Source organism: Chenopodium album, chromosome 22 (genome assembly GCF_948465745.1).
Source record: "Chenopodium album chromosome 22, dcCheAlbu1.1, whole genome shotgun sequence".
NCBI lineage: Eukaryota > Viridiplantae > Streptophyta > Magnoliopsida > Caryophyllales > Amaranthaceae > Chenopodium > Chenopodium album.
Genome location: NC_137855.1, coordinates 12,221,530 through 12,243,009, shown reverse-complemented (window position 1 = coordinate 12,243,009; position 21,480 = coordinate 12,221,530). Strand labels below are relative to the sequence as shown.

General features: G+C 34.4%; 2 protein-coding genes across 6 annotated transcripts; one reads left to right on the top strand and one right to left on the bottom strand.

Moving 5' to 3' along the window:
• Nucleotides 1–1,090: 1,090 nt before the first annotated feature.
• Nucleotides 1,091–8,461, bottom strand: LOC145605534 (protein ROOT PRIMORDIUM DEFECTIVE 1-like). Of its 3 annotated transcripts, XM_081661604.1 has the most exons (4): nt 7,063–8,461; nt 5,871–6,106; nt 4,102–4,414; nt 1,091–1,546 (listed from the first exon to the last, which is right to left on the bottom strand). In XM_081661604.1, the coding sequence occupies exon 1, from the start codon at nt 8,318–8,320 to the stop codon at nt 7,079–7,081; it is 1,242 nt and encodes a 413-aa protein (XP_081517730.1). In that variant the 5' UTR covers nt 8,321–8,461; the 3' UTR covers nt 1,091–1,546; nt 4,102–4,414; nt 5,871–6,106; nt 7,063–7,078. The 3 variants fall into 3 exon arrangements, with proteins under 3 accessions (XP_081517730.1, XP_081517731.1, XP_081517729.1); XM_081661605.1 differs by lacking the exon at nt 1,091–1,546 and having other exon boundaries at nt 3,974–4,419; XM_081661603.1 differs by lacking the exon at nt 1,091–1,546 and having other exon boundaries at nt 3,974–4,414.
• A 3,732-nt stretch (nt 8,462–12,193) lies between these two features.
• LOC145605011 (uncharacterized) lies at nt 12,194–19,247 on the top strand. 3 transcript variants are annotated; one of them, XM_081661015.1, is made up of 4 exons: nt 12,194–12,328; nt 13,576–15,641; nt 15,734–15,824; nt 18,659–19,247. In XM_081661015.1, the coding sequence occupies exon 2, from the start codon at nt 13,605–13,607 to the stop codon at nt 15,201–15,203; it is 1,599 nt and encodes a 532-aa protein (XP_081517141.1). In that variant the 5' UTR covers nt 12,194–12,328; nt 13,576–13,604; the 3' UTR covers nt 15,204–15,641; nt 15,734–15,824; nt 18,659–19,247. The 3 variants fall into 3 exon arrangements, with proteins under 3 accessions (XP_081517141.1, XP_081517142.1, XP_081517140.1); XM_081661016.1 differs by having other exon boundaries at nt 12,195–12,328; nt 13,586–15,641; nt 18,669–19,247; XM_081661014.1 differs by having other exon boundaries at nt 12,195–12,328; nt 13,586–15,641.
• The last annotated feature ends 2,233 nt before the right edge of the window (nt 19,248–21,480 follow it).

Here is a 21,480-nt window from a genome sequence, read left to right as displayed (position 1 = left end):
ATTGTTAATTTATGGAGGGTACGCCATTTTTGGAGAGAGTAAAAAAAACCTACATTACTACTATATTAACTATCATTCGTTGTTCCTTCAAAAAAAAAAAAAAAAAAAACTATCATTCGTTGTTTTAATTAATTCATATGCATTATTTTATAAAAACAAACTTTCGAAAACAAACAATCCTCACGAAGGGGTTCCTAATGTGGCCATAATGTTATTAGAGATTTAGGGCATGTTCACTTCAGCTTAATTTCAGTTTAGTTCAATTCAATTTAGCTCCAATCAGTTTAGTCTTGTTCAGCTCCAATAAGATCAGTTCAGTTCAGTTTAGCTCTTAATTTCCTTCTCTCATAAAATATTCATTTCAGCTTAGCTCAGTTCAGTTCAGCTCTAATCAATTCAGTTCAGCTCCAATCAGTTCAATTTAATTCAGTCCATCTCAGTTCAGTAATTAGGCCCTGTTCACTTCACCTTAAAAAAATAATATTAAGTAAATAATAATTTCAGTTCAGTAAAATTAAGCTCAATTCAGTAAAATTAATTTCAATTTAGTAAAAATAATTTCACTTAAGTAAAAATAAATTCAATTCAGTAAAATTCAATTTACTTAACGAAAAATTATAATAGAAAATTAGTAAAAATAATTTTAGTTTAGCAAAAATAATTTAAGTTTAGTAAAAATAATGTAAGTTCAATAAAAATAATTTAAGTTTAACAACTATAATTTAATTTCATTAAATATAATTTCAGTTCAGCAATAATAAGGTGAAGTGAACTGGACCTTAAAGTACAATACATAGTTTTAAATGCTCATTTGGTTAGACATGAAAAAATTCCTCGAAACAAATTGCAGTTCTCATGAAAATTTACTTCTTAGGAATTGTCAAACTTTTTGTTAGGTTTAGTTTAACAAGTTCTATTTCCTATGAAAATAGTGGTCTATCTATCGACCTCCTCCGCCTTTACGTGTTAGTGATAATCAAATAAATGTACGTATATTCAATTCCATGGAAAATCATCTTTTCATGTATTTACATGTCAGTACCAATCAACTACTTAATGAGAAAGATCAGACAAGAATTTCTAGCCATCATCACTTTCTTCTTGCAACTCAAACTCTATAACTAAAACTCCATTACTGTAATCGGAGAGAGATTTCAGTCATTACAGTTCTGATGCCATGTAATGAAACAGATTGAAAAAAAATTATTGTGAAACATTTCAGTGATACAGTTCTGGTGCCATGTAATGAAACAGATTGAATAACTTCTTGAGTGAGACACATCTCAAAGTATATTAATCTGTCAATCATCTAACAAACTGTGTTTAAATTGCACCAGTAATAATAAACCCATCAAACTATACTCCCACCGATGACTACGTGATCCCCTGGTTGCTATTCCACAGAATATCACTAGATCATCAGCATGCAATCTTGTTGGACTTGCCGACTTGGACTTGTTGCATTCTTAGGCTGATTGCGTAGTCCAACAAAAGCATAAAGCTAAAGCTTGTGTCAAATGCCTACCTTGGACTTAAGCACATTGACCTGAGGTGATGGAAGTACCTTTGTTAAACACTAGCCAGGTGAAAGAACCTATAGGTAGATAAGTGACTTTCAAGTACCACCTAGCGAGCCCTATCTCTTCTAGTAAGTGCACCACCTATGTAAGTTCAATTGTTCAAATATGTTGCAACTGCCATAGCTCTGCACTCGACCTCTTAAAAAAAAAAATATATATATATATATATATATATATATATATATATATATATATATAGGAAAATCGTGTTTTACTTCTTTTACTTTCAGCTGATTCAAGCCAAGAAGAATTTGGAATTAGGAGATGATTTCTATCAGGACTCGAGAAGGTTAATAATCTGAGTTGATCAGTTGCCATCAGTTGATGCCTTTCCATGCTGCTGTTGCTATATTATTGGGAACATGCACTAAATTGTTATAATGCGGTTTCCATGGCTGATGCATATACTGACTTCGGGGTATATATGAAACCTATAAGCAAGATTAGGCCAATATATTCAAGGAAATTCAACTTCCAAATTAGGATCCTATACAGGGGTAGATCCTGAAACAAGTCACATTATTCTGCATATTAACTTGCTCTAAGATGTAGCCATTGGTTTAAAATATGGATCCCACTATATTTAAGAATATCTTAGTAAACTTACCCCAAGTGTATACCAACCTATCACATAATTAAACTAGACAGCCAGAAGATAGTTTAACTGTTTACGTATCCCAACTTCCCAAGGCTTCAATGTTGAATGCATTTTGCGGATGAGCCTTGAGATTCTGAATTTCAGCTATATAAGTCCTCTTAGAACTACATAATCTACATATACTGCATCGAAGGTGATATGCCCTTTTCAATTAAGGAATTGTCATCCTAGGATTAATCATAGTCTCGCATCTCTAAGTCTTAAATTAATTTGGCAAGCCATTGTCTGTAGGGATGTCAGTGGGGCGGGTCAAGTAGGAGACCCGCCCCATCCCCGCCCCAGTGGGGCGGGGATGGGTCTTGGTTTGGTGGGTGGTGGGGCGGGGATGGGGATGAAAACGATACCCGCCATGGGTGATGGGGCGGGGGTGGATTTTAAGTTGTACCCGCCCCACCCGCCCCACTTCGTACCCGCCCCATCCCCACCTCATACCCACATATACTTTTATATTATTTTATAAAAATAATTACGTGAAATAAATATTAATTATAATATTTTGTACTACACTTATGTTATAAACAAAAATGTGTGTAATATTAAGAATATTTTTTTTAATATTATAATCCGTATTAATTATGTAGGATTGTGTATTTGAGACACGGAAATTTGGTGGGTCTTGGGTGGGGATTAGGCGGGTATTTGGTGGGGATTAGGCGGGGATGGATATCCAAGTGGGGGGTGGGGCGGGGATGGTTTTGGAGTTGTACCCGCCGGGGCGGGGATGGGGATGAATATTAGACCCGCCGCGGGGATGGGGATGGGGATGGGGATGAAAATGATAGGTGGGGATGGGGATGGGAAGGCCAACATCCGCCCCGCCCCGCCCCATTGACATCCCTAATTGTCTGCTTGCTTGCTTCAAACCATAAAGCCGGTAGATTGTGAAGTCTAGCCGACTTCCTAGGTTCAATGCTTAAGGTTTTAGCGTTAACTGTGATCTCATGAATTACTGAATTAGCAATAAAATGTCTGTGAAATATCAATTGTATAAGATGTAAATATGATAATTTGAGGAATTTTGTGATATTATTTGCATTGTTGATAAAGAAACTTGATGAAGGTGTAAGATCTGAAATAAGTTGAGAAAGTGAACGGACAGGGGAAAATGAAGGTTGAGGTTAAGATGTTTTAGAATGTTGATCATGAAATTAAAAGTGTTTTTCAGCAGATGGCACATCTCCAGGGGTGATTGATCTTTTGAGTGTCGAGGTGCAACATTGAATCTCTGATGTGGGAAAATGATTTTGGCACACCAAAAGTGATTCAAGCACACCCATTGTGAAAGCACAGTTTTCTATACCCCTCTCACATGGAGGTGTGCCAATATGATGTCGGTCAATAGTTCAAAATTTTAACTACAACTCTCCAAACCTTTAATCCTCAATTTTTATGCACGCTTAAGTCTTAACCAGTGATCAAATAATTTCCCATACATTTTAACGTTGTTTGTCTTAACTAGTGTGATATGCATTCTACTATTATATAATATGGAGTAATAGAGTATGCTTCCACCAAATCTCTCAATCTTAATGGTGAATTTATGTGCAATCCTTCTAATAAACTTCGTATCCAACTTTTCATAATTTAGATATAACTACCCAAGAGAGGATAAATAAAATTATAATTAAAGATAACTTCCACACTTTAACTTATGTTGATCTTGTTGATTTTTTTTTTTTTTCCAAAAAGTAAAAAAGAAAATAAAAACCCAAATATAAGTTTATAATATGATCATTAGCATTTAGCACGGTACACTATAGTAGATAAAAAAGCAAAATACATATAGCCTTGAGGTGATTCAAACAACTGTAGATAAAGCTGTAAGTGCAAGCATAACAAAGTGTCCAAATGGAGAACACATACCAAGTCAATTTGTAATTTAGATAGCCTTGGGGCATGACTGAGCAACGAACCAAATCACTACCATGAAGTACCATCCTGTGGATCACAGTATGGATTTCTAGGATGAACTTATTCATTGATGTCCTTCTCTGATGTCTTTCTCTTGTAGACTGTATTGAGGAAGAACTGATGCATGGGCAATGGCAGGAATATCTACGAGAAACCACTGAATAGACGCAGGATTAATTCCTGGGCAGAGATAAGATTGGCTTCTCGCTCACCCAAACCACACCAGCGACTTCACATTTTCACAGGAGTAACAGACAGTTAGCTCCTGCACTTAAAGAACAGGGGAAATTGGATCAATTCTAAACATATTTATTGAATGTAGCCAAAATAACAACAACAACAACAAAAAAAAAAAAAAAAAAAAAAAAAAAAAAGTGCCAAGTTAAAAAGCTCAATCGTTTGGGGCTTTATTCAGACCAAAATCTCCAAGGAAAAAAAAAAAAAAAAAAAAAAAAAAAAAAAAAAAAAAGATTTTCACCAGATGCTGCACTGGGTAAAATTTTTAAATTCTTCGAGATCTTTATAAAACTTCAGTTACTTGTCATATGTCATATCCAAATTCTGCCACCAATCCCGAATCAATAATAGGAACTGAACATTAAAATTTGAACCATCATCAATATGAAAACATATCACAACCAAATCATACTTCCTACGTTTTACAATACTCGCAACACACACTTTTCCACGGTATTTAAGAAAAATGGGTCTCACATAATGTAATACACTTAAAATGGGGGTGAGAAATTGTTAGGAGTATAATTTAGTGGGCCATGAGCTTTAAATAAGGTTAACAATACAACTTATAACTTTCCATTATAGTGTTGAAGGTATTGTGGCATATCCATTTTAGGGAAGTACTAAAAAACAGAGGAAGTATGTATTAAAGATAAAGGCACAATACATGCAGAGAAGTTCAGCGAAGGCAATCGGTATTCAGAGCTTTTTAGTACAAATACTCACCCCATTTCCCTTTTCAGGGTAACTCAAATACTTGCCCCATCCTTTTATGGTCAACTTTTCACTAAAATGTCAGTGAAGTTAGGCCCTTTTTCTCTCTATTATTTCACTCATTGAATAATGTACCTGCATACGGAGCAAGTAATTTGAGATATTGAGTCTAAAGAGTAGATATTTCAGCAAAAAGTATTCCATAAATCATTAATGTGACTCTTTATTTGCAATCTGACCGGAATTTACCAATCTCTCAGCTAAACATTCCTCCACTCATTCCACCTACAACAATTTCTCTCCTCCCCATCAATCTAACCATTGGGAAAAGGAAAGATTAAAAGAAGAAAGAAAAGAAAAGGCATACATCCAACTTTAGGTCCCAAACAATAAGCTCTAAAGTTCAGATCCCAAATGTTAAGATCTCTAAAAAACCATTCCCAGAGTACAGTTAACAAAATGATGACACAGCGCCGTATTTTATCGACTCTTTTCCTGAAAAATGATCAGCATCTAACCTAAGTTTGTGGGGCAGACAAGCTAATAACATTATGCAGCTAAATGCTAAGAAATTCATGAACTATCTATGGTAAACCATGATCAAATGAAACATGTAGAAGACAAGATCAATTCTAAAAGAACAAAGCGAGACAATAAATCTACATAGAATAAATTGATCATATTGTATCTTTATGCAACTGACAATCAATACTAAAACATGAAACAAATTGCAGGTACAAATTCACAAACACGATAATTCATCTGCTCACCTATCAAGATTGTCATATATAAGCGCAAGAGGTGTGATAGGTCAGTATCCAATTTCTGCAAGTCTTGATATACTTCTAGATTGTTGGGCCACAAATATTGACTTCTACTCTTCAAAGCTCCTCTGCAAATCACTCACTGAAACTCCTAAGTGATGGAATTTTTACTATGAGCTGTAGCAGTAAATTGAATAGGCTTCATTGCCAACCATTAGATTTCAGTAATCCAACATTTTGATCTGCAGCAGCATACATCAACAGTCAAACAAAACAGTTTAAAAAGTAACACGAATGGTACTTGAATTCAAGAATCTCCTAAACATACAAAGCATCCACCACAGAACAAAATCATACAGTTCAACTTCCCTTCAACTTTATGAGGGAATATACTATCTAACAGTCCCTTCAGAATTTCCCACATCCCCAAATTTAGAGTGGAGATGATCCGACTTCTATATCCTTCAAAATTTCATTTGCCCGAATTGATACAACTATTAACGAAAAAATCCCACAGAAAAAGCAGAATATATATCCAAATCAGAGCATGTATATCCTACAATTCAAACTTTTAAAATGCTGCTTTTTCTGTGAGATTTTTTCGTTAATAGTTGTATCAATTCGGGCAAATGAAATATATATATTACTAGATAAATAAGTGATCACGTATGCCCTTTTAGTGTATTAATTAACCGGTTCGAATCATCCTTCTATGTTTTTACCAAAATCAATCATACATATCTCTACAAAATATAGTAAAAAAATTGTACGGACATGACCAATTAGAAATGATGATACAAGTATTAATACCTCAAAATAAATATACATCTGATAAGGATGTGAAATTGATGCCATAAGAAATGAATCAAAAACTCACAAAGTTATAATATGCATCACAGATTGCATTAAATCTCGGAAGGTAGAAAGCTGGAATTGTGACAAATTTTAGCAAGAATATACAGAGTCAATATTGTATAATACAAAGTATAACAATATGGTTTTTGATGAAATGCTGCAATGTGAAATGTAATCTGCTATAGATAAAGTGATCTCTCCATACCAATATCAGTCAAGCACTCAAGCATTTTAACATCAATAGACAGTAGTAAGTTTATCAGATTGAGATAAAATTCTAATCAACAATAGTTGTTTGGATTAGATTGATCAAAACAATGGAAACAGATGAGCATGTACCCACCATCTTAGCTCTGATATCATTGATCTCTGTCAGTATTGTCTAAAACTGAAGAGGCAGCAATCTGTCTATTGTCTTTGTCTTGCACATCATCTTTCTCATTGACTGACTCTTGAGTCATAGTTAACATTCCACGGCGTTCCATCATAATAAGATAAAGAAGCTTCATCCTGGCCTCATAAACAGGATTTGGGTTGATCAATCGTCCCCTTTCATAAGCGTCTCTCAAGAAAGCTGTATGCATCTTCCCTTTGTTAGACAAATAAAATATCCCAGGGTGATCCAAAAATAAATCCCTCATATTCAAATCAATCCCAAACCACTTCCTGAAATGACTGATCTTCTCCACCTCCACCATCTTCTCAACAGTCAAACTCATGAATTCATGAACAATAGCAACAGCTCGTTTCTCCAACCCCTTTAAACCAATCTTTGCTCTCTTCTTCTCTCCTACAACCACATACGGCCCAACATACGGCAACTTCTGCCATTCCCTAACCTTTGTCCTAAAAGTCTTCTTCAACTTCATTCCAGGTGGAAACCCTTGCTTAAAACTATACTGCATCTCCGTCCTATCCACCTTCGAATCCTCCTTACAACACTCCAAAACCCGCCAATCCTCCACCGCGGCAGTAAAATGATCACTGGGGTAACTACCAACAAGCTTCAAAACATGGGTATTAGGCTCATTACCATCACAAAGCAAGAACAACTGAGGATTCCTAGCAATCACAGATTCCTCAAAATCATCAGGCAGACCCAACTCCCTCCACACTTTAAAAACCGCCCTCAACGGCACTGACCTAGACACCGACATCAACAACACTCGAACCAATCGTTCCACAACCAACGACAAAGACTCATTAATAGCACCCGCCTCCAATTTAGCAATTTCAACCACTTTATCAGTCAATTTACAATAAGGCATAGACTTAGTATGATCATAAAAAATCTCAAAAACATGAGGGTACCGACGAAGAAACGACGGAGCACCCCTGTTAAGGTGAAGTCTTTGGGACAACCTAGACAAGAAATCAACTGAAACTGAAGGTGGGTTTTTGTTAGGGTTTGCCAAGATTAAGTCTTGAATAGCAATAACTTTAACAAGCTTCTTGTAATGATCCATATACTTCTCAAATGTTGGGTCTCTTGCCCTAGATGCTACATATTGTACTGAAGAAATTGTTCTTATTGTTGAATTTGAACTAAATAAAACAGAATTTGAGAATTTGAACATGAATTTGACTAATTGAATTGCCATTACATTAAATTCAAGGCTACTGAACCCCAGAATCTGGAGAAAAAATTGAAAAAATTAATGTAAATTTGAATGAAATTAAGATAAACATTGATTTACCTGAGTGAGAGCAAGAAAGTCTTGAAATCAATTTTCTGGAAATGTTTAATTGATTACTCATGAAAAGAGGAAATCTGTTACTTCCAATGTGTTAATTAGATTGTTATAAATAAATTTGATTGTAAATATGGATCACTAAAAGCTGCAGTAGCACATTGGCTAAATCTTAAGACATGAGATCCAGGTTCGAACCCTGGCTGCAGCAATTTTTTTGTTTTTTTAAAATTTATAGTTTCTTATATTAATATAAATTGTATTTTTTTGCAAGTAATTATAACTAAAGCTGCAGTAGCACATTGGCTAAATCTTATTAAGCAAAGGTCCAGGTTCGAATCCTGGCTGCAGCAAATTTTTAATTTTTTTTAAAATTTATCGCTTCTTATATTAATATAATAATATTATATAAATTGTATTTTTTTTTTTTGTAAGTAATTATCATTAAAGCTGCAGTAGCACATTGGCTAAATCTTATTAAGCAAAGATCTTTGAAGAGAAATATACAAGTAATAAAATTAAAATATTTGAGAAAATATATTTTTAAAAAAATGCTAAAGGATGTTTTTATTTAGAATAAAAAAATCCCTGTCAAAAAAAATAGAATAAAAAATCGAGGGCTCGTTAATCTTTGTTTAATGTTTTAGGGATCGTTCTAGTTTTCAATTGTTTTTTTTTCAAAATCATATGATATATGTCATATAACAATTAAAATTTGGTCACACTTATTATGATCATGATAATTTTTAAAACTGACATAAACAATTGGAAACAACTTTTAACTTTAGGGCTTGTTCGTGACCGTATTTTGTATATATTCTGTTTCTTAAAAGGAAATAAAATTATGAAAAGTGATTTGGACTTTTTTGTTGTCAGTTTTAAAAATATTATATTGATGATTCTGATAAATTTGACTAATTTTTTTACTTCCTCCGTTCCATAACAATCGTCGACCACATTTGCTGACACACATTCAAATGCATAACTTTCACCATTAATGTTTGAACTTCTATATAAGTAAGAAGTTCAAGGCTACTTAACCCCAAAATCTGAAGAAAAACTTGTAAAAATTGAAAAAAATTAATGTAAATTTGAATGAAATTAAGATAAACATTGATTTGCCTGAGCGTTAAGGTGGATGTGTGGAAACACTTTAAGAGATAGAATCAGAAATGAGGTTATTCGCAAGAAAGTAGGTGTGGCGGGCATTGTAGATAAATTAAGGGAAAATCGTCTGCGTTGGTTTGGACATGTAAGACGGAGACCCGAGGGTACACCGGTGCGAAGAGTGGAAGAGTGGGACCATGGAGGGATTAAACGAGGAAGAGGGAGACCAAAGATGACTTGGTTGGAAGGAGTGAGGAAGGATATGAAGTGCATGGATTTACGTGAGGATGAAGTTTTGGATCGTAAGGGATGGAGGAGAAAGATTTATGTTGATGACTACACGGAATAATCAAATTTGGTTCATGTTAGCCGACCCCACTTTTGGGATTAAGGCTTTGATTGATTGATTGATTGATTGATTGATTTGCCTGAGCAAGAAAGTCTTGAAATCAATTTTTTGAATATGTTTATTTACTCATGATTTCATGAAAATATATTTGATTGTAGTGATACACTACTAAAAGCTGCAGTAGCACATTGGCTAAATCTTATAGAGAAAGATCCAGGTTCAAAGCCTGGCTGCAGCAAATATTCGGTTTTTTCCTTAATTTATCGCTTCTTATATTAATATTGATATAAATTTTTTTTTTTTTTTTTAAGTAAATAAAATTAACTAAAGATGCAGTAGCACATTGGCTAAATCTTATAGAAAATATCCAGGTTCAAAGCCTAGCTGCAGCAATTTTTTTATTTTTTGATTTTATTGCTTTAGACCATGTTAGGCCGTTAGGGTACTAATGTGGCATTAAGTGCGTAACTATCTTTTTAAGAGCCATTTGCCAGTATTTATTTTTAATTTGGGTCATTTTGTATTATAGACAAGGGAGAGCTATTGTTCTAATGTATTTTTGTAGTAAAACTGTAAAAGTATAGAATTACTAATAAGAATTTCACCAAAAAAATAAAAAAAAAAAGGGTAAGAATAACGAGTATTTGAAGAGAAATATAATAAAAATAAAATATTTGAGAAAGCATGTTTTTTAAAAAAATGCTAAAGAATGCTTTATTTTGAATAAAAAATCGAGGGCTTGTTACTTTGTTAGTCTTTGTTTAATGTTCTAGGGCTCGTTCTAGTTTTCATTTGTTTTTCCAAATTCATATGATATTATTGATATACGAAGTACGTCATATAATAAATTAAAATCTGGTCAAATTTATTAATATCAAGATAATTTTTACTTTTTAAGAATTGGCATAAAAATAGTGGAAACAACTAACTTTAACTTTAGGGCTTGTTCGTGACCGTGTTTTGTATATAAAATTATGAAAAGTAATTTGGACTTTTTTGTTGTTAGTTTTTTAAAAAAATATATTGATGATTCAAATAAATGTGACTATTTATTTTACTCCCTTCGTTTCATAATAATCACCGACCACATTTTGCTGGCACACATGTAAATGCATAACTTTGACCATAATGTTTGAACTTTTTTATCATTAACTAAGAAGTATAATATGAAAGATACATAGACAGATCCAACAATATTTTACGAGTACATGGTAACATATGTTATTTCATATATTGGTATAAGTATAGTTAAAGTAAGTATATGAATAATGCAAAAGTCAAACTATTGCGATTATTATAAAACGGAGGTAATACTCTTACTTTGTAATTACTTTTTTTTTCCCTTACATTCTATTATAAACTAATAATCACACTCTCTTTCTTGTACATTTTTTTTAATACTCTAACTACCCCACTTATCAATTACTTGTATTTTATTTAAGTCAACCAAATTGCCAAAAGCTATGTAGTGATTAAAGTGCAAAACTTAAGGTAACACGAAAGATGTATGACTTTTAAATCATATAAACTTAATCAATGGGCGGGTCGGGCCGAGGCATAAAAATTCTGCCCATTTCTCGAGTCAAGCCTGGCTTCGGGCAAAAAATTCCATGTCTAAACCCGCCAAAATGGCGGGGTCGTGCGTGCTTTTTGGGCCGAGCTAATATAATGAACAAATATAGCATAAACATGCATTCCCAAGCCTGCCCAATAAAATTTTTAAAAAATTGGGTCGGGCCTGACCTTAAAATTTTGCCCAAAACTTTCCCAAATTCGGACCAGGACCGGCCAGCTCTCGACCTTTATTTCGGGCCAAAAAGTGCTACCCAAAGCTTCCCAAAATTCGAACCGGGACGGGCTGGACTAGCTTAGATCAGCTCTAAAATTTAAAAACCAAAAAATTGATAACCACTTTAATAGATACTAGGCGAGAGTGGTTTCATGTAGAGGTGATCAACTAAGGCTTGACTCGAAAATAGGCAAGTTTGGGCAAGCCTAAAACGCAATTTTTTGCTAAAAATCCTAATTCGACACGAAGAAAGACCAAGAAGCTAGCTTTAACCTGACAAGTCCATTACTTTTTGCAAATTGACTAGTCCATTACTTTTTGTAAATTTAGGCACGAGATATGGTATTAAGGTCGAACCGACCCCGAGTTTTCACTAAAAAAAAAAAAAAAAAAAAAAAAAAAAAAAAAAATATTAACCTTTATAACACTAACACTAACGAAGTAACCCCAAGTAACCTCGACAATGGCTGACCACACCGTCTAACATTCACGAGGGTCGGTGACGAGTGAAAGAGTAATGTAATTTTGGTCTTGGTCATCATCATCATTCATCACCCTCTCTTTCTCTCTCTCCAAACTCCCCACCACTATCTTTTCTTTCTTTCTTTCTCGCCGTCGCTCTGAAGAAATCTTCCTTCGTCCACAAGTCACTTCTTTCTCTCTCCTCTTCCTGGTACCTCTCTCTTTTCTTCTCAGCTCCCTTTTTTCCATTTTTCTTCCAACTTTTATTTTTCATTAATTAATTTTACCTCTGATTTTGTACTCAATTCTTGACTGATTTAATTGTGTTTACAAACTTTTGATTTCTATTTTATAATATGGATCTTGTTATAATTTTTTGAATTGGGATTTTTTTTTATTCAATTGGGTAGATCGTATTATTTTATTTTTCTTTGATTCCTTAAATTTGTTTTGTTATTGGTTTGATTCTGTTATTTTATCATGATTTTTTTCGACTTTGATTGCTTAATTCATGAGCAGTGTTTGATTGTGTAGGTAACTTTTGTACCAAATTATTTGAAGATATTTGCTTTATTATTTCTAATTATGTACAAGTATTATAGTAATTAATAAGGAGTATCATATTGATTGTATTATGGTCTTAATGAGTGTTGATTTGGATCGATGTCGAATACTCATAAATTGATGATGCTGGAATTAAGATACAAGTAGTTAATTGTGAAACTTAAGCAGTACTGTAGTAGTTTTTTTTTTTATTTTTTATTTTGATTGGGTTGAAGCTTCCCTAGATTGCTGTAGCTAGGAAAATGACAATTTTAGTATATATCAGCCTTGTATGCTGTTGAATGTTCCGTTAATTGCCGATATTTATAGCCGCCTTGGTGTAGGTAGTTCAGTGCTATGAAAGGAAAAGGGTGGCTTAGGTTTTCTTAATTAGCTTAAGTGTTGAAATAACTAGTGAATTTATAGAAATGGGACTTTGAGTGAAGTAGTGTGACCAAATAGAGTTGCCAAGGATGTGATTTGTTGTGCGTTTTTTATTCTAGCGAGTTCAAGTTTGGTTCTTGAACCTTGCTATGGATTGTTGGGTTTTACTCATAGTCATAAGTCATAAATCTTGGCACCCCCCTCCTCAGTCCTCACGCTTTTTTTAAGCATGAATTTTCAGGGGAAGGGGGTGTTTAAATCTATAGACATTCGTTTCTTGTTTTCTCTAATAGTCTCATCGTTTCTAAAAGTTCTTTTTGTGAGGCAATCACCGTTTAGACAGGAACAATTTTTAGAGACGAAAGGAGTAATGTAGATGCTTTTTATCTCCATCGCATGGTTCAAATTTGCTGGAAAAGTCAATAGCTTTTTTAGTTTTCTTTTGATGTACTTCTCTTTAAATCTTGCACAAGAGTGTTTTTCATCTTTTTCTATTTGTATTTTTTTTATGTTATAATATAAATTTTCTAGTTTATTGCAGATTTCCTCTCATAGGAACCATGCTTGCCAGTTCAAACATGACATCATGGGGAGTATCTTCAGATAGCTTGGAGAGAAGTTCTGCAAATGGGCCCAACTCTAATAATAATGTGGCACAACCATCTGGCAGCCCCCCAAGCCGAATTTCCCCCCCAGGTCCTGTTGCTATTTTGTGGGATATTGAGAACTGCCCTGTCCCTAGTGATGTCCGTCCTGAAGATGTTGCTGGGAACATCAGAATGGCATTACGGGTCCATCCTGTAATTCAAGGTGCTGTTACATTGTTTTCTGCATATGGGGACTTTAATGCATTTCCCAGGAGAGTTAGAGAAGGGTGCCAGAGGACAGGAGTTAAACTTGTGGATGTTCCGAATGGGAGAAAGGATGCCGCTGATAAGGCTATTTTAGTTGACATGTTTCTTTTTGCCCTTGACAATTCTCCACCTTCTTCCATCATGCTGATCTCGGGGGATGTGGACTTTGCTCCTGCGCTGCACATTCTTGGTCAACGTGGGTATACTGTGATCCTTGTTATTCCTTCAGGAGTGGGTGTTTCATCTGCCTTGTGTAATGCTGGTAGGTTTGTCTGGGATTGGCCTAGTGTTGCACGTGGAGAGGGTTATGTGCCTCCAAATTTGGACCCTCGTGGGGGATATGATAATGCTGGGTTTTTGACGGGTTTCCATATAAGTGAGAATATTGATGGAAATGACGAGGAAGCAATTGTTTATCGAGGACTTTCACAAAGCTATTACAACTCAAGGGATTTTACCATAGTTTCTCAGTCTTTATCTGAGTATAACACTTGCACTTCAGCTGGTTTGCCTGCATTTACCACGTCACTAAGAGCAAATTCTCTGTCTTCTGGTTTGAATGAAGTTTCAGGCCCTACAACAGGTTCTATTGCTTTAATTGACCAAAATAATTCAAATCGGTGGGTACAAGTACAACCTGGCGATGTAAACAATTTGAAGGCACAGTTAGTAAAACTGCTTGAATTTTCTGGTGGATGTATACCCCTGGTTCGTGTTCCTGCAGAATACCAGAAGGTGTTTGGTCGGCCTCTTTACATTGCAGAGTATGGAGCGTGCAAGCTTGTGAATCTCCTCAAGAAAATGTCAGATGTGATTACTGTAGAGGGGAAGGGTCAGAAGAAGTTTGTGTACCTTCAGAGTGCGAGGGCAGGCCTTTGTGCTCCTTCACTTGCACCAAAGAGTAATAAGAAAGGGAAAGAAGTTCAGGAAGAGAATATGGAAGCTAATGCTATTTGCGGTTCATCTGATGAGTTCTCTGACGATGAGAGAGTGGTAGTAGAAGATCAAGAGCGAAGAGGTGTTGCAGACAATTCAACTTTGAGTACAGCAGCACTGTTTGCACTAGAAGACCAGAACTTATTACAGTTTAAGCATGAGCTGGAGGAGATATTAGTGAGTTATTCATGTGGGATATTTTTGAGTTATTTTGAAAATATATACCAGCAAAGGTACAAGAAGCCTTTAGACTACCGAAAGTTTGGGGTAAATGAGCTGGAGGAATTGTTCGAGAAGCTGACAGATGTTGTGCTTTTGCATGAGGATCCAGTGACTAAAAAGAAATTCCTGGCTCCTGCTTTTGGTTAAAGGCTTCTTGAGTTTTAGTTTGCACCTTGGATATGCCAATCTGTGCCTGTGCTTTGATGCAGGTCATCCACGTGCCTTTTGAATTTAGGAAGAAATTGGTTTCACATGTTAATTTTATTCTGCATGTGCCCTACATGTTGCAAAGGTTACGACGAGGTTTTAGTTCAGAGTAACTGGTCAGCATGTTGATTGAAATAAGCTTGTGTATATTGTTGTGGCTAGTGGTGAATTTTATTTATGATCTATAAAGCGATGAAGTTGGTTGACTGTGATGCAAAAGCATGTTGAAACCATCAGGGAACAAAAATGTATTGACGCCTTGACGGTGCACTTCTTTTATCATATCTTATAGTGGTGTCTTCGAAAGTGCATTTATCATTCTAAATGGATAATGTATAATGGCATCCTCAGCATTATTAAATCCCGCAAAAGTGTTAGGTAGGCTATCTTAATCTTTTTCCTTCCCATTTATTGCCATTCCTTTGGAGTCCTTTGGTTGATAACTTATACAATTAAAACTCTATGGACAGGTGGCACTCTAACGTGGAGCCTGTGGCATCCACGCCTTCCACTACGATTGTTAGGCTACATCCTTTCCATCAAGTAATTGTGATTTTTCAGGTTTTTTTTTCTTTCTCCCTTTCTTTCTTTCTTTCTTTCTTTCTTTCTTTCTCTTGGTCTCCTTAGACATATATGTGATCTATCTGTTGATCCTTTTGCTTTATATTTTCTCCTGGTTGTTTGCCACTGTGTACATCTCCATTTTATACTTTGGAAATGCTTGAATATTGAGCTTGTAAACCTTTGATAATGCATTCTGCATAGTATATAGAACTATAGAAGTGTATATTAGGCCCCAGGCTGTCAGGTTAGGATATTTGTTGATAATGCCAAAAATATTGGCATTTCTGATCCACTTATAAATTTGAGTCATTTACGTCTACCTCCTTTGTGACTTTGTGTATGTATGAGATTTTGAGGGGAGAGTGGGTCATTTTATTGTGGATAATTCTTCAAAATTAGGATGTTACATTTTGCAAAAATGTTTTTCTTGTAGATATACATCTTTTTAAGGTGTTCATTGTTTATCAAGAAGTTTTCTGTATTTGGTAGGTGTTTTACTTATTCAAGATCGTAATCTTACTGATCTCAAAGCACATTCTCTATTGTGGCCGAGCTGATTACTTTTTCGTAGGGAGTCCTATGGACACATGAGACGCATGGTTGCTTCCTCTGTGGTTTCAGTTATCAGTAATTAGCAATTTGGATAATTAATCTGGATTCACTATTCTTTCCCAGCTGATGATGAATAGTTCTTCCTTTCTTGATAAGTAACATTTTTTGGGCTTGTATGGTGTACCTAAATGTATGGTGTACCCTGTACCTAGAAACTTATCATGCAAATATGATGTCATTCATCCACATCCCTGGTAGTTTTTAAATCTTGTTGGGTTTCAATCAGGCGAGAATTATGTAGAGGTTTTGGATATCATGTGGTCTATTAGCTTGAAGTATGTGTGGTTGGTAGGTAATGTTCACTATGTATGTAACTATTTATTTAAAATTGTTTGAACATCCAGGCTTAGGATTGACTGAAATTGGAGCATGTTTGGCATGCAAATCTCTCAGAGTGTATTAAACTGAAAATCAGAATCAATGAGTAGCTGTTCCACATTATATTCTGGTTTGTGCAGTAATCTCAAAACAGAATATGCCAATATGGCCTAACTATGCCCTAGCCTTTTGGATTTAAAAGCTGAAGTTATCAGAAAAGTTACCTTGTCCATCTCAAATCTATAGTACTATATAAAGAGAAAGGGCATCTTGGTTGATAAATTTGACCCAAAATGCCCTTCTCCATTTCCAAATTTACTATTTCAATTTTTATTTTATTTTTTTAAATTACCATCTTAAAAAAAAAAAAAAAAAAAAAAAAAAACATGAACATTTTTTTTCAACAATTTTGTAACCCACTAAAATTTTTTTATTAGAAAATGATCAAATTCTGGAATAAAACAAGAATCCAGCTTGATATAATACTTAAATTGTACACGCACGCATTGTGTGCGTCTCTTAGCTTGTAGGTGTAAAACGTACTTAGCTTTTTACACTGTTATGCATTCGATACAAGTGGCTCTTGAAATCTTCTGTTCTCTCTAATTGTCAATTTGCACTTATCTGTTTTGGATTAAAGGCCAAGTGGCCAACTAAATTTAGCCTTTCTGCATCCTTTCTCTCTGAGATTAGTGTACTCCACTAGTCCTCTTCACCCCGAGGCCTCAACCTTTACCTTGCCAGGCCAGTATCCTCTTAAATACATGAGCTCTCCACTTTGTCTTGCCCCTATTCATTGTGACCTGACTTGGTCCATTATAGTCATGTGAATGTGAAAAGTGCAACTAGCACCTCCTAATTCATGGATCTGTAAGTGGATAATTATAGATCTTCTAGTAGATAGAATCATTAAAGTTCTTTTTTCTATCTAAAATTTATATTGCCACTAATCCCTGCAAAGTGTGAGGCTTCAAGGCTTTTAATCCTTGCATTGAGGCAACATTGGTTCATATTCTTGTAGCCCGTCTTTGGTCATAGAGGGGCTATTTTTAAATTGAGCTTTTTGACGAAGAAATATAAAGAAGTAGAAGGTGCTAGAAATGTGAAGTATGACAATATTTTGAAATATAAACTTTATTGTGTGGAACTATAGTAAAAATACTAGGGCTTAGTATTATGTTTAATTGTACTTTTTTCCATCACATTTTTCCTGGCTGTTGAGAAAGAGAGAATGAAAGAGAGTGAGGACAAAGGTATGGTGGTGGTGGCGGTGGATGGAAAAGAAAGAAAAAAGGAGAATGTAAGATAGGAAAACACAATTTCCTTCAAAATAAACCGAAAGAAAGAAAAATGAGGTTGACGGCTACAAGGGAGGTTAAGGGTTAGAAGAAGAGTATTTATACTTGGGGATTTTGTGTCTCTCCCCGTTTCATATTGTTCTTCCTACTTGGAATCTTTTTGTGAGACATAATTGGTCAAAGTAGGGAGATCAATATGAAACAGTTTTTGTGAGTCAGCATACTTATTTCAATTTCTCAATCTCAGCTTATATAATATTCAAATAATGTCCCAAATAGGGAACATACGTAGGGCTTTATTTCTTGTGATATATGCATTGACAAATTGCTGTTAGTAAGTAAATGCTTCCTATGATAACTTGAGAAACTTTAGAAATACCTTAAAACCTTTACAAGATTCTGAAACATATAGTAGTAGTGTAAAAACAATTAGAATGTCCTTTTTCATGGAGTGACTTCGTCTGAAAATTTTGAGAATCAATTTGTAATTTTAATTCTGCCATTATAATTAACAAGATTAATTGTTCCTTTGACATTTCTGTTAATCTTGGCTGCCTTTGCACTTTGCCTCAACTCTTTGACTGACTTTGATTCTATTTAAAGGAATCTGCAGGTGCCAAAACTGTTGTTTCAAATTCATTTCAGTGTTCGTTTTTCTGCTTTACTCGTCTAAACTGCTGGAGAGGGGAGTCCTCGATAGACCTTGTCTGGTGATTGATGCAAAACCTTTTTTATTCTTTGCATCTGTTGCTGGGTTTCTGGATCATGGTAGTCTGATTTGGTTGGTGCATAAGCATCTTGGAACTACAGATTTGAGAATCTTCATGATGCATAATTGTGGAAGTTGACATTTTTGTCATAAAGAATTTTGGTGTTGACAAATCTGATTTCATAGCTACTCGATATTTGTTGTTGAACTACTTTCATGGTGCCAAATTAGAAATCCTTGACACTCAGTTTATAACGCGTAGTCTCTTGATGAGACTGTTATTTTAGCAATTATTTCCTCCGTTTGTATGTAGTTTGCAAGTTTGCAACACTTAAATATCGGCACTATCACTGGCGGATCCACATTTTACCGTTTGTATGTAGTTTATTTTCACACTTTTTATAAGCTATTACTATCTTTTCATGATAAATTTCTTTTTTCCATTTTCACACTTTTTATAAACAATCCTTGTTAATATGAAATACTCGCTCTGTTATATTTTATGACATTCTTCTCAATTTCATTACATAATATTTATTGCATTTATTTGGCCATTATTAAATTTTATTTATAATCGTATGAAAATTTACACTGAAATAAATATAAAAAATCATATTCCAACTGTGTTTAAATAAATGAAACGTTTGGACTTTTTGTACAATTTATCTAATTCACTTTAGCTAATATTTGTGATTTATACATAATAATAAATATAGTCATGTGGGTACTTGTTAGAATCGTCAAATTTATTATTTTAATATTCAAATATTATAAGATTAATTATTAGAGATACTTTCAATCAAAGTTTTACGTTAATTAGCATATGTGCACAAGGAAAAATTTATACCAAAGTTTTCGCTATAAATTCATATGTAACTTTGACAAAATAAAAAATAAACTGGTAGAAAGTTTATAATAGTATAATCGATATCTATAATATAATTGAAATTGTCAATATAAATGTCTGAATTTGATTGTTAATTATTGTACGATTACACAACGCATTATATCCATGTCTGGCTGATTATATTATGATACGTTACAACAATATATACTTTTTTTTTATTATTATTTTCTAGTGCTACTCCTAGCTTGGATTCCTGGATCCGCCACTAGGCACTATACCTTTTTTTTTTGGGTGGTGGGGGGAAGGGGGGGAGGAGGGCACGAGCAACCCCCCATTAATCTCCTAGATGAACAAAACAAGTATATTCCAAGAGAAGGAGAATAAAATATGTACACCTATTAATTTGAAGCTGAATTAACTATAATATATACTTTCAAAAAGTAAATAGATGTGGAGTCTGCCCATTAATAACGGATGTTACTCTTTTGTTGATGACGTTTGGTGAAGCTAACTTATGGTTAAAATATTTATCATTTTTTAAAAAATTTTGTTATTGTGTTACTTTAGTAAAGTATTTTCCTTTTTTGCTTTTAAGACAATGGAGAGGGAGAAAAAAAAAAAAAAAAAATTCAATAATGGCGATTCTTCTCCAACACGACACTTATCGCCTCAACTCGTCACTTCCTGCCTCGCGTTCCTCTTCAGATCGGCACTTTTCGCCTTCAAATTGGAACCAAAAACCACCATCACCATCTTCCTCTTTCTTCCCTTCCTTCCTTCAATCCACAATCAAAATTTAACCACCATCTTCATCTTCTTTTTGCAAACCGACCATCGTATTGACACTATCACCAAAATCGATATTGATGGCAGCTTCGTCTCTTCCATTGTTTTCTCCATTGAAAGCTTGAAATTGAGCTTTGATTTACCTCTACCATTGAAGCTATAAGATTTCCATTTTCCACCATTTAAGCTCGTGGTAGGTTTGCAGAAAAGAGATAAAAATTAATGGTTATTTAAGTCGTGGATTGAGGGAGGAAGATGGATTGGTGGTGGTCGGTTACGATGATTAACTATCGTCAATTGCAAATTAAAACGGTCGTCAAATGTCTATCAGGACAACAACACCCATACTTTTTAATAGAAAAATGGCGAATAAAGGCCAGGATTGTTTCTCGTGGGTATAAAATTAAAATTTCTTGGAGACACTACTAGGTCCTTTTCTTGGCCTTTTACACTATAATTGTATACAAATATTATGTTAAAGTGTAATTCACAGTCATGTTAAAAGTGTACTTCTAATAGATTAAGGTAAGATATTTATTTACTTCATAGTATGTGACTATGTGTGTATTGTGCATAGTTTTAGAGATAATGTGTATACTTAATTAAATGATAAATAAAAGTAACATACTATTTCATTTTTTTTTTTTATCTCTAAGGGCCTGTTCACGTTTACTAAATTGAGCTGAACTGAACTGATTGGAGCTGAACTGAGCTGAAATGAATATTTTATGAGAGAAGGAAATTAAGAGCTGAACTGAACTGAACTGATTGGAGCTGAATTGAACTGAGCTGAACTGAACTGATTAGAGCTGAACTGAACTGAACTGAAATTAAGTAAATATGAACAGACCCTAATTCACTATATTAACATATTAAACTGAAACTCAATTAAATGATAATTAATGTGTGAATGTGACTATTATTTACAAACAAAGTGACTACTAATAAATAAGGATGTGCGCAATATGGGTGTGGAATTGTGGATACCCCCATCTCATCTAAAATTTCATACCCAATACCACCATTACCCATCGTGGGTATGTATTCAACATCAATCAATACCCTATTTAAAGTGGGTATAAA